The sequence below is a fragment of the Puntigrus tetrazona genome, chromosome 22 (assembly GCF_018831695.1).
Source record: "Puntigrus tetrazona isolate hp1 chromosome 22, ASM1883169v1, whole genome shotgun sequence".
NCBI lineage: Eukaryota > Metazoa > Chordata > Actinopteri > Cypriniformes > Cyprinidae > Puntigrus > Puntigrus tetrazona.
This window is the reverse complement of record NC_056720.1, coordinates 674,129-686,628: the sequence shown is the minus strand read 5'-3', so window position 1 is coordinate 686,628 and position 12,500 is coordinate 674,129. Positions and strand designations below refer to the sequence as shown.

Below are 12,500 nucleotides of genomic sequence, written 5' to 3'. Positions count from 1 at the left end.
AGGGATCAACAATGAGGATCAACGTCAGCGTCTCCACTGCAGCAGAGACAAATCTGAACAATCGCTGATGTTTACCATCTTTTTACGTCCTACAAACTCCCACAGAATTAAAGAGATGTTTAACCATCACTGAGAGCGAGCGTTTCTGTCAGCACCATTAAACCAGGCCTGCGGTTTCGTCTCGTATTAATTGGCTTGTAATGGATGTTTTCTGTCAGAAGGAACTCAAATCACATGAACGCATCCGAGCGTGTTTCCATCAGGACTCAGTCACGCAATCACGTGAGGACCACGTCTAACCACTGGATCTGCTTCAATGTCAGATAACCTGAAGCACAAGGAGACAGATCCGTACTCCTCAAAGCATTCACTCTCTCATGTATTAATACCGAGTCACTGCGTGTCGGAGCAAAGGTCATGTATTATACATCACCGCTGACCTACAAACACACAGATGTCACGCAAGCGCTCCGTCCTGAGTTCAAAAACACTGAAACCAGTGGTCTGCCAAAGCCCAGCTATCAGCTGATAACTGACATTTCTCAAATATCGGCAACGGCCAATAAGTAACTGAGCCAAAACTTGTTTATACTAGAAAAGAAGACAATATATTCTTGCAGAGTAGTTGTCATGTTTATTTTACTCATTTATCATTTACAAAATTCTTAAATATTACTTTGAATAAATGCCAAACGATTAATTGCATCCGAAATATAAATTTTTGTTTACATAAATTTTTGTTTACATATTATGTATGTAACAAATTTTTTTTACAATACTAGAATAAATAAAAATGACAACAAAAAATTATAACAATATCAGACAACAAATTGAAAGATCTGAAGCAGCTTCTTACCCGAGACGGAGATCTTCATGGACGCCTCCAGAGGTCTGTTGTTGTCCAGGGCTCGGCTGAGTCGGATCTCTCCGGTGCTCTGGTTCAGGAGCACCAAACTCAGCTCGTTTCCAGCCTGGAAGCTGTAGTGGAGCTGATCGGAGATGTCCGGGTCGTGAGCCGGGATCCGGCCGATCACCCCCGACGGGAAGCTGTTGGTCTTATCGGTTACATAGTTGTTAAATATAATCTGGAAGTTCTTGAGGACAGGGACGTTGTCGTTCTTGTCGATGAGTTTGATGTGGACCGTGGCTCTGCTGACCAGAGGCGCAGACGTGGCTTGAACTACGATGATATACTCAGAACGCGTCTCGTAGTCGAGGTCGGTCAGAGCGGTGAGCTCCCCGGAGAAGATGTCCAGTTGGAAGATCTCAGGGATGTTGCCTTCGACAATCTGGTACATGATTTGCGCATTGCTGCCTTCATCTGGGTCTGACGCAGATATGTGGGCCACCACCAGCCCGATGGGACTGTTCTCCTCTACGAAGATATCAAACTCGTCTTTCTGGAAAACAGGGGGGTTGTCATTTACGTCTAACACGGTCACCTGGATATCAACCGGTGTCTTGAGTGCCGGAACGCCTTTATCCACTGCAAAGGCTTGGAGGTTATAAACGGGTGTATTTTCTCGGTCAAGGCGTCGCAGAGTTCGTACGATTCCAGAAGTGGACTCAATGATGAAGTCGCCGTCTCCGTCTTCTCCGCCTTGGAACGTGTAGAAGACGCGTCCGTTGAGGCCCGAGTCTTGGTCGGTCGCAGACACCTGCAGGACACTGGTGAACGTGGGAATGTCCTCCATGACTGATCCCAAGTAGCGGTCGCGCAGAAACACGGGCGAGTTGTCGTTAACGTCGTTCACCAGGATCTCCAGGTAAGTGGTGTCGGACTTCTGTGGGATGCCGTTGTCGCGAGCTGTAATTGCAAGCGTGTAGGAAACTTGATCTTCGTAATCGAGCTCCATCTGCGTGGTTACCGCGCCGCTATCCGGATCAATGTTAAACTGTGGGATGCTGTCGTCCATGATGTACGTAATTCGGGCATTCTCACCTGTGTCCTCGTCCGTCGCGCTAATCATCACTACGGTCGTCCCGACAGGCCGGTCTTCGTTGATGTTGACTGTGTAATGCGAGCTCTGGAAAACCGGCCTGTGCGTGTTAGCATCCGTTACGTTAACATAAACCTTGGCGGTGTCGAAGCGCGTGCCATCAGATGCTGTTACGGTAAGGACGTACTGTCTTTCCAGCTTATAGTCCAACGGTAGCGCAAGTGTAATGAGGCCTCCGCCGCTCTGGCTAGTGATGGAAAACCGGTTTCTTGTATTCCCACTCGAGATCTGATATGTAACAACACTGTTAATATCCTGATCGATGGCGGACACGGTAACGACGCTCGTTCCTACAGATGCGTCCTCGTTTAGGCGCATGTAGTAGGCCTTTTGTGTAAACTCAGGGTTGTTATCGTTGACGTCTAGGATAGTCATGCTGATGCTAGCTGATGAGGACATGGCCGGTGTTCCATGGTCTCGCGCTTCCACTCCGAAGTTATAGAAGTCTATGCTTTCTCTGTCCAGTTCCGATGCGACAACGATCCAGCCGGTGCTGTTGTTGATCGTGAATGGGAAGTTCGGTGTGATCTCTGTGAGACGGTATTCCAAGCGCGAATTATCTCCAGCATCTGCGTCTACGGCTTGAATATGAATGACGGAATATCCAACAGGAACGTTCTCCAGCACCGTAGCTTGGAAGGGAGTGCTTACAAATATAGGAGCGTTGTCGTTAACGTCTAGTACTTGCACCGTGACGAGGCCGCTGATGTTGGAGAGCGGTGGGCGCCCGCCATCTTGTGCTCGAATGCGGAGCATGTACTCTTTATTAATCTCGTAATCCAGCTGACTCACCAAGTCTAATTTACCCGTTTGGGCGTCGATGTAAAACTGGCCCCTCGTGTTGCCGCTCATTATGCTAAAATGCACAACAGCATTGTTCCCACGGTCTTGATCTGTGGCTGTCACCTGCAGGATTTCAGTGTTAGGCGTCAAGTCTTCGGGAACCTTTACAACGTAGCGTTTCTCACTGAACTGCGGTGCGTTGTCGTTATCATCCTCTACGATGATGTGGACGGTTGCAGTTGCACTTCGGGGGCCGGGATCCCTTCCTTGATCATTGGCTTCGACCAGAAGCACGTAAGATTCGACCATTTCGCGGTCGACTGGTCCTCGAGTGCGAATAACCCCAGACCGAGAATCGATCTCAAAAACATCGCTAGTCCCATTGTTGTTGTTCAGCAAATGATAAAGGATGTTTCCGTTAACAGGAGCGTCGCCATCCGTGGCGCGCACAGTTAGAACCTCGTAACCAATCTCCAGATTTTCACGTACGCTTTCTTTATAATCCTGCTGCTCAAATACAGGGTCGTGATCATTCGTATCGCTAACTGTTACGGTAAGAGTGGCCATCGCCGTACGCCGTGGCGTTCCGTGATCGACCGCCGTGACCCTAAAAACATGTGTATCCTTAGTTTCTCTATCTAGGATCTCAACTGTGGAAACGACGCCGCTAGACGAGTCAACGGTGAAGAGATTGTTGGACCGACTATCAAACAGTGCCTCTAAGAAATATTCCAGCCTACCGGCTTCACCCTCATCAGGGTCAAATGCTTTCAAAAGAACAACAAAAGTCCCAGCTGGCTGATTCTCCGCAACTGACACCTGATACATCGGAGGCTGGAACTGAGGGTTATTGTTGATGTTCCTCTTCCTTCTGCTCAGCAGACCCGAGCTCGAACCCGCGGCCTGCTGCAGTACCTTCCTCAGGTGTGCTTGAGTGAAAGGGCCGCGGCCTACTCGCCAGTGCGCATGCGCTAAAGCGCTACGCGCGCCTCTTTCGCAACGCAGCGTGAACTCCAGCAGCGAGTCGCGAGTGAAGCACAGCGGAGCGGAAGTGAACAGCATCCCTTCGGAGATATAAAGCGCTGAAGTCCCGGTTACGTTACAGTTGCCCGGTAACACATCAAACACCCGAAAAACAGCGGTGTTCGCCTCGCGGCACTTTGAAGTCGTGTCCGTTAAACTTATAATCTCCACGTCCAGCTTTTTTGATTCCCGCTGACGTTCCCTCGCGCAGTTCCTCCCGTGAACGTGCACATCATACCGACTCGTTACGAGGTGTCTGAAACCGGACGCGTTATCCAAACACTCCGCGACCGCGTACACCCTGAACGGGTTCAGAAGAACCGAGTCGCAGTTCAAAGCGTCAGAAAGAGTCAGGACGCCCGCGTCCGGGCGCAGGAAACTCTGGGCGAAGCGCGGCAGGATGAGCTGCTCCAGCGCGCAAGCGGCGCTTCTCTCCAGACCGGCGATCGCGGTGCCCTTTCCCGCATTCTCGCTCACATGAACCACGAAAGCATCCACGAGCCACGGGAGTCTGATCCACCCCAGCACGAAGAGCAACAAACCCCGCTTCATCGCTCCTCGGTGCGCGCTGCTCCTCCGCCGAGAATGAATTACATCCAGTTTTCCTCCTCAAAGTTGGCGTGCGGAGTCTCCATGCTGATCCACACACACACACACACACACCTCCAGTGAACACGGATCGAGTCTGGGGAGGGGATCATTAACATAAACCTGATTCACAGAGAAAGGGAGAGGGGGTGTCCTGTGGGGGGCAGATCTTAAAAGGGCAACTGAAATTGCCCCAAAACAACTGGTCAGTGCTGCGCTTTCAGATCAAATTAAACACGCGTATCTGTGGAGAAGTCACATATTCTGGTTCCCAGAACGTTCTGCCCTGCTGAGAAAAACAATGGGCACCATCACGGAGATTCTAATGGTTTCCACCGCTGTGAAAAACCATCAACTTTTAACCATAAAATCATTAAAAAATGGAGAGCCGGGTGTGTTTTGGGACACATTCCATTAGGATGCGTTTAACGAGCCACCAATAGAAGATAAACGATCACCAGCACTGAAACCAACACAGGTCCCACTAGAACCAAACCATCACACATTATGTAATGGTGTCTATTGTGTGTGTGTGTGTGTGTGTGTGTGTGTGTGTGTGTGTGTGTGTGTGTGTGTGTGTGTGTGTGTGTGTGTGTGTGTGTGTGTGTGTGTGTGTGTGTGTGTGTGTTCTAGCTTTTGGTGACAAAACGTTCGCGTAATGTTTTTATTTGGTTCCCAAAACATAGCCAAGGAGGAAAGAAAATGTTCTGTTTGTTGGAATTATGAATAGAATTACAAACACACAGCTCTTTCTAGTCATGGGTGCTACTGTAGCGCGCGAGTAATTTCAATAAACCTCTCGTTTTCCTGAAAGAAATCCAAAAGGTGCCCCTAAATAACAATATACTTAAACGACATTCACAAAGCGACCCTCTGCGTGTGATTTATTTTCATAGTTGGCTTGAGTTTGTTCTGCTTGGTGACGTAAACAAAACAAAAAAACCGCATATGCACTTTAAACCCACAATAAAACAAGAACATGCGTTTAAGACATAAAGCGGCCATTTATTAATGTTTCGTGTGATCCTCAGAACTTTTCCGGGTGTTGTTGTGGCGCCCTCTTCTGCCCAGACCCCTTCCCTCCTACACCTCACAGAAAGCTGGGGGTTTCATTTTGAACATGATATTTAAAGATCAAACACGTTTATATTCACACACCTCTGAGGATCTGAGATCTTTAAACGAACAGCGCTTATATCTGATGTCTCTAGAGGGATCTGTTCGTGAATAACATCCCCTGCCCTGAATAAAAATAAACGTTTCCCACATCTCCTGGATCCTTACATTACGGTTTTATTATAGAATTACTTGTTTTTCTATAAACCCGTTTAGCAAAACAGCATTAGTTGCTTCACGTGACGCTAAGTTCTCACTGTATTTATCAAATGTTCTAATCTGCCCAGCAACTCGCGCGCTTTTCTTCTGAGGATAAAAATAGCAAAAAAAAATATAATTATATATATATATATATATATATATATATATATATATATATATATATATATATATATATATATATATAATGAAAATGATTAGTAGAAAAGAACTGAATATCCTAACGGCTCTCTTTTGTAACATACATTGTATTTCTGTTTATTTTGTTTCCTTATACTCTCATATGATAATCACTATGTGTGAAAACTATGCAATATAATGAACTCTTTTTAAATATATTTTCAGTTTTATTAATCTTATTAATGTTTTCCGACATAATTTAGTAATTACACCCTAATTTTTTACTGGCATCTATTTTTTTCCTCACATGATTAACACTGTCTATTAGAGAATATACACTAAAATTCTAGAACAAACCATTTCTTTAAAATGTTTTAGAGGCCACCTTGTTCCATTTGTAAATTTGACAACTTTCAATATTCAAGACACCTCACAAATATCATTCATATACAAACCATTCAGGGCCTAACACTGAACCTTGAGGTACACCACGAGCAACTTTCAGTAAATCATGATTTATGCTAACATATTAATATCTATCAAGATAACTCTAATCAAGAACAAGATAGCCCTCTTATTCAATATCTTCCTAATTTAATCAATAGTAAGCCATGATTATTTGAGGTTTTTTTTAAGCTTTCCTGTCTATAAAAACTACAGAGATCTGTCTAAAAGTGTGTAATTTGTGATAATGACATGGCTATTACACAACTACATGTTGATGAAATATTGAACCGTTAAATGACCTGTGAGAAAACCAGACGACGTTTCACAGAAGCAGAGCACACGGGTTCAGTTTTTCCTGTTTTATTGTTGCTGGAGGCCCTAATACAACATAAACTGTAAGCTTTACAAAAAACAAAAGCAAAAAAAAAAAAACCAAAAAAAAACGACCAAAAAAAAAAACAAAAAAAAAAAACAAATAATAATCCACCCCAAGAAAACAACGAAACTGTCTGACGCTCCCAGATGGACAGAAAGGGGGATAAGTTTGCTGCTTCGTGACACAAACACGCGTTAAACACACTCGCGCAAAACACACACTCGTCTGCAAGGACTTGAGCAGAAAGTTTAATATTAACAGCAAGACAATGGTCATAATACATACATACGTGTGGATATTTATATATTTATATATATTTATATAATCACCCGCTCTTCGTTAATTCGTGACGCGCGTACGTGACGGGTGAGACTACGAGAAAACTTGTTCTTCTGATGGCAGGAGAAAAGCTCCGCCCCCACTGCGATGATGTCACCGAGAGCCAATCAGACGCTGTCTTAATACTACGTGATTACAGACCAGACAGAGAGAGACGGGTGAGCTGAAATACAAAAACAAAAAGCGTAGCCTTTTCTCCTATTTCCTTTGCTTTGCGCAGATGGAGACAGACAGCCGTGAGGTGGAGAGAAAGAGAAAGAGAGAGAGTGAGAGAAAGAGTGAGATAGAAAGAGAGTGAGAGAAAGAGTGAGAGAATGAGAGAGAGAGACAAAGAGAGAGTGAGAGAAAGAGAGAGAGAGAGAAAGAGTGAGAGAATGAGAGAGAGTGAGAGAGAGAGACAGAGAGTGAGAGAAAGAGTGAGAGAGAGAGAGAGAGAGAGAGAGAGAGAGAGAGAGAGAGAGAGAGAGAGAGAGAGAGAGAGAGAGAGAGAGAGAGAGAGAGAGAGAGAGAGAGAGAGAGAGAGAGAGAGAGAGAGAGAGACAGAGAGAGAGAGAGAGAGAGAGAGAGAAAGAGTGAGAGAGTGAGAGAGAGACACTCGTCTCTAGCTCTGCTGTTTGCTGCGTTGGCTAAGAGCGTGCATCAGGTCGTTCTTCAGAGCCTCCTGCTTCGATTTATCCGCCAGCGTCTGAACGCTCCTGAAAAACACCAGAAGACAAGAGAGACAGGTTTAGAATCAAAGACTGACCAATCAAACACCACCGCATGCTGTTACAAAACAAACCAGACGGGGTAAAACACTCGAGACATACGTATTAAAAGTCATTACACGCATACTGGACTTTAAAAGAATAAAAAAATAATGACCAGGACCAGTGACAAAGGGCAGCCCTGTCAGAGTCCAACATGCACTGGGAACAAGTCTGACTTAATACCGGCAATGCGAACCAAGCTCCTGCTCTGATCATAAAGGGACCGGACCGCCCTTAACAATAGGCCCCTTACCCCGTATTCCCAGAGCACCCCCCACAGGACACCGCAAGGAACCAGTCGAATGCCTTCTCCAAATCCACAAAACACATGTGGAGGGGTTGGGCAAACTCCCAGAAACCCTCCAGTATCCTGAAGAGGGTATAGAGCTGGTCCAGTGTTCCACATCCAGGACGAAACCCGCATTGTTCCTCCTGAAGCTGAAGTTCCACTATCATAGACTTTCCCAGGGAGGGAATGTGATCCCCTATAGTTGGAGCACACCCTCCGGTCCTCCTTATTAAAAAGAGGAACCACCACCCTGGTCTGCCAGTCCAGAGACACTGTCCCCCGCATCCACGCGATGCTGCAGAGGCGTGTCAGCCAAGACAGCCCTACAACATCCAGAGACCTGATGTACTCCAGGCGGATTTCGTCTACCCCTGGTGCCTTGCCACCGAGGAGCTTCTCAACAACCTCCGCCCTAGGGGGTCCTGGTGCCATGTGTACTGGTAGACACCCTTATGCTTGAACATGGTGTTCGTTATGGACAGGCCGTGACTATCACAGCCAACAATTCCAACAACAGAACATCACTCTGGTTTAGATCGGTGGGGCTGTTCCCCCAGTTGGAGCACCCTTCCCAAAGACTCCAAGAATGCCGGGTATTCTATACTGCCATTCGGCCCATAAGCACAAATGACAGTGAGAGTCCTCCCCCCAACCCGAAATCGCAGGGAGGCGACCCTCTCATTACCTCTCACTGGGGTAAACTTGAAAATATGGCGGCTAAGCTGGGGGGCTATGAACAAGCCCACACCAGCCCGCCGCCTCTCACTGCGGGCAACACCAGAGTAGTGAAGAGTCCAGCCCCTTTTGAGGAGATGGGTTCCAGAGCCCAAGCTGCGTGTGGAGGTGAGCCCGACTATCTCTAGCCAGTACCTCTCTACCTCCCGCAGCAACTCAGGCTCCTTCCCCCCAGAGAGGTGAAATTCCATGTCCCTAAAACCAGAGTCTGTGTCCAGGGGTTGGGTTGCCGAGGTCCCCGCCTTCAACTGCTGCCCAAACCACAAGGCACCGGCCCCTTACGGTCCCTCCTGCAGGTGGTGGGCCCATGGGAGGACGGCCCCACACCGCACGCGGGGCAAGACCCGGCCACCAGGCGCTCGCATGCCGGGCCCAGCCCCAGGCCTTGGTCATAATAACCAGGTAACTTTATTATTTTTGTTGTTCATAAGGGGTGGGGGAGGACCGCTCTTTGTCTGGCTTGTCACCTAGGGATTTGCCTTGGAAGGCACTACCAGGAGCATATAGCACCAGACAACCTAGCTCCTAGGGTCATTCAGACACTCAAATCCCTCCATATATATATATATGCACACACACATTTCCAAAATAGATGCATGATAGTGTATTTATATATACAGTACACCTATATATCATCAAAAAGTTTTATTTTGGATGCAATTAATAATGATTAATTGTTTGACATATTGATTCAATGTAATATAAACATAATTCATCAGAATGATTCACTCTTGTATTAACTGTAAATCATTTAACTACAGGGTAAACCACACCGGCGGCGACGAACACTCAGTACCCAGAATGCACCTGCATGCAGTTAGTGAGTGTGTCTGTTAGAGAGGTCCGCAGGCCAGCACACACACACAAAGCTCTGACCCTAATCAATGTAGATCTGACGCTGGGTCAGAACCTGAGAGAGCTCCCGCTGCAGCTGACGGTACTTTTGATTATCAGGGAGAGACTCGATAGATCTGGAGCCCGAGAACCACACACACACAGAGAGAGAGAGAGAGAGAGAGAGAGACCACACACAGAGAGAGAGAGAGAGACAGAGAGAGAGAGAGAGAGAGAGAGAGAGAGAGAGAGAGAGAGAGAGAGAGAGAGAGAGAGAGAGAGAGAGAGAGAGAGAGAGAGAGAGAGAGAGAGAGAGAGAGAGAGAGAGAGAGAGAGAGAGAGAGAGAGAGAGAGAGAGAGAGAGAGAGAGAGAGAGAGAGAGAGAGAGAGAGAGAGAGAGAGAGAGAGAGAGAGAGAGAGAGAGAGAGAGAGAGAGAGAGAGAGAGAGAGAGAGAGAGAGAGAGAGAGAGAGAGAGAGAGAGAGAGAGAGAGAGAGAGAGAGAGAGAGAGAGAGAGAGAGAGAGAGAGAGAGAGAGAGAGAGAGAGAGAGAGAGAGAGAGAGAGAGAGAGAGAGAGAGAGAGAGAGACAGAGAGAGAGAGAGAGAGAGAGAGAGAGAGAGAGAGAGAGAGAGAGAGAGAGAGAGAGAGAGACAGAGAGAGAGAGAGAGAGAGAGAGAGAGACAGAGAGAGAGAGAGAGAGAGAGAGAGAGAGAGAGAGAGAGACACACACACAGAGAGAGAGAGAGACAGAGAGAGAGAGAGAGAGAGAGAGAGAGAGAGAGAGAGAGAGAGAGAGAGAGAGAGAGAGAGAGAGAGAGAGAGAGAGAGAGAGAGAGAGACAGAGAGAGAGAGAGAGAGAGAGAGAGACAGAGAGAGAGAGACAGAGAGAGAGAGAGAGAGAGAGAGAGAGAGAGAGAGAGAGAGAGAGAGAGAGAGAGAGAGAGAGAGAGAGACAGAGAGAGAGACAGAGAGAGAGAGAGACAGAGAGAGAGAGAGAGAGAGAGAGAGAGAGAGAGAGAGAGAGAGAGAGAGAGACAGAGAGAGAGAGAGAGAGAGAGAGAGAGAGAGAGAGAGAGAGAGAGAGAGAGAGAGAGAGAGAGAGAGAGAGAGAGAGAGAGAGAGAGAGAGAGAGAGAGAGACAGAGAGAGAGAGAGAGAGACACAGAGAGAGAGAGAGACAGAGAGACACAGAGAGAGAGAGAGACACACACAGAGAGACAGAGAGAGAGAGAGACAGAGAGAGAGAGAGACACACACACAGAGAGAGAGACACACACAGAGAGAGACACACACAGAGAGAGAGACACACACACAGAGAGAGACACACACACAGAGAGAGACACACACACAGAGAGAGAGACACACACACAGAGAGAGAGAGAGAGAGAGAGAGAGAGAGAGAGAGAGAGAGAGAGAGAGAGAGAGAGAGAGAGAGACAGAGAGAGAGAGAGAGAGAGAGAGAGAGAGAGAGAGAGAGAGAGAGAGAGAGAGAGAGAGAGAGAGAGAGAGAGAGAGAGACACACACACACACACACACAAGACACACATAGAGAGAGGGAAAATATGAGGAAAGTGAGCAGGAGGAACACTGGGAATGACAGGAATCAATGAGGAAACAAATCAAACTGAATCTGATTCTGTGATGAATCTTTAATGAATCCAAATCTGTAATGAATCTGTAAAGAATCAAAATGTGTAATGAAACAAAATGTATAATGATTAATGAATCTGAATCTAATGACCCTGACTCTAAAATGAATCGGTAAAATCTGTAAATTAACTGAATCTGTATTAATCTTGAACCTGAAATGAATATGCAACGAATCTGATTTTTTTTGATAAATCAGAATCTATATTGAATCTGAAATAAACTAGAACGTAAAAATGACTCTGTAATGTGAATCTGTAATGAATCTGTATACTAAATGAAACTAAAACAATAAAATATGACTGACTTGAAACTAAACTGTATCTGACATTCATCTGTGAGAAGAAAAACATGTCAACGGCTGTTCACTATAACAACTGATATGAACTAGTTCATTGATTCATTCAAGTTGACTCACAAACTCTGAATTGACATACATATATATATATATATATATATATATATATTTAAATATATTATTTTTTTCCAGAAAGCATTGTCCACTGCAGGTGGTCACGGTTTATTCTGAATTCAGATACGAGCAGCTCAGTGATTCATCAGATGGATTCTGAATCAGTGAATGATTCACTCGTGACTCAATGTTTGATCTGTGACGTACCTCAGGCCATTCACGATGTCCTTGGTCTTGCCGAAGTAGATCTCATTGAGAGTGGAGCGGATCTTGTTCTCCATGTCCTGACACACACACACACAGACAGAGTTTAAGCGTGTTTGAAGACACTAGCACTAGCGTGTGTGTGAGAGAGAGAGAATCACCTCCACCAGGCGGCCGATGTTAGCGATGTGAGGAGAGGATTCACTGACCGTCTCGTCTTTCTCCATCTGAGGACACACACACACACACACACACACAGGGTAACCTGAGGCGGTCACATGACCCTGCTGAGCGCTATAAGTAGAGCCGGGGGAAAGAGGTACCTGTCGGGTGAGACTGCCGCCCAGGTTCATGGTGCCCGAGCCGGTTTTAGTGGTCTGCAGCCACAGCATGACGGTCGACGTGAGCTTATAGTGAGCCGTACGCCCGCTGGACTTCTCCTGAAACACACACACACACACACACACACACACACACACACGTCTCAGTCGAGCTCAACAGAGCAGCTCCTAATAACAGCAGAATCCGAAGCAGAAGCACTTTAAAACCCTGACTTATTATTTACTAGAAATAAAAAATAAGAATTAAAAGGTGGAAAAATCTTTTTTCATAAATGTCA

At 46.3% G+C, this 12,500-nt stretch overlaps 2 protein-coding genes across 4 annotated transcripts in view; both read right to left on the bottom strand.

The window, feature by feature from the left end:
• celsr2 (cadherin, EGF LAG seven-pass G-type receptor 2) overlaps positions 1–4,467 on the bottom strand; it is a 36,223-nt gene extending 31,756 nt beyond the window's left edge. Inside the window, exon 1 of one of the 2 annotated variants that reach the window (XM_043223565.1) lies at positions 857–4,467. In XM_043223565.1, coding sequence (XP_043079500.1) covers positions 857–4,358 — 3,502 coding nt within the window. In that variant the 5' untranslated portion in view covers positions 4,359–4,467. The remainder of the gene's footprint in view (positions 1–856) is intronic. The other variant, XM_043223566.1, reaches the window with a different exon arrangement.
• Positions 4,468–7,487: 3,020 nt separating this feature from the next.
• capzb (capping actin protein of muscle Z-line subunit beta) overlaps positions 7,488–12,500 on the bottom strand; it is an 11,589-nt gene continuing 6,576 nt past the window's right edge. The window contains exons 6-10 of one of the 2 annotated variants that reach the window (XM_043223698.1): positions 12,205–12,321; positions 12,043–12,108; positions 11,885–11,961; positions 9,661–9,755; positions 7,569–7,706 (exon numbers count right to left, since the gene is read on the bottom strand). In XM_043223698.1, the coding sequence (XP_043079633.1) occupies positions 9,662–9,755; positions 11,885–11,961; positions 12,043–12,108; positions 12,205–12,321 (354 nt within the window). In that variant the 3' untranslated portion in view covers positions 7,569–7,706; position 9,661. Of the gene's footprint in view, positions 7,707–9,660; positions 9,756–11,884; positions 11,962–12,042; positions 12,109–12,204; positions 12,322–12,500 lie in introns of both variants that reach the window. The other variant, XM_043223699.1, reaches the window with a different exon arrangement.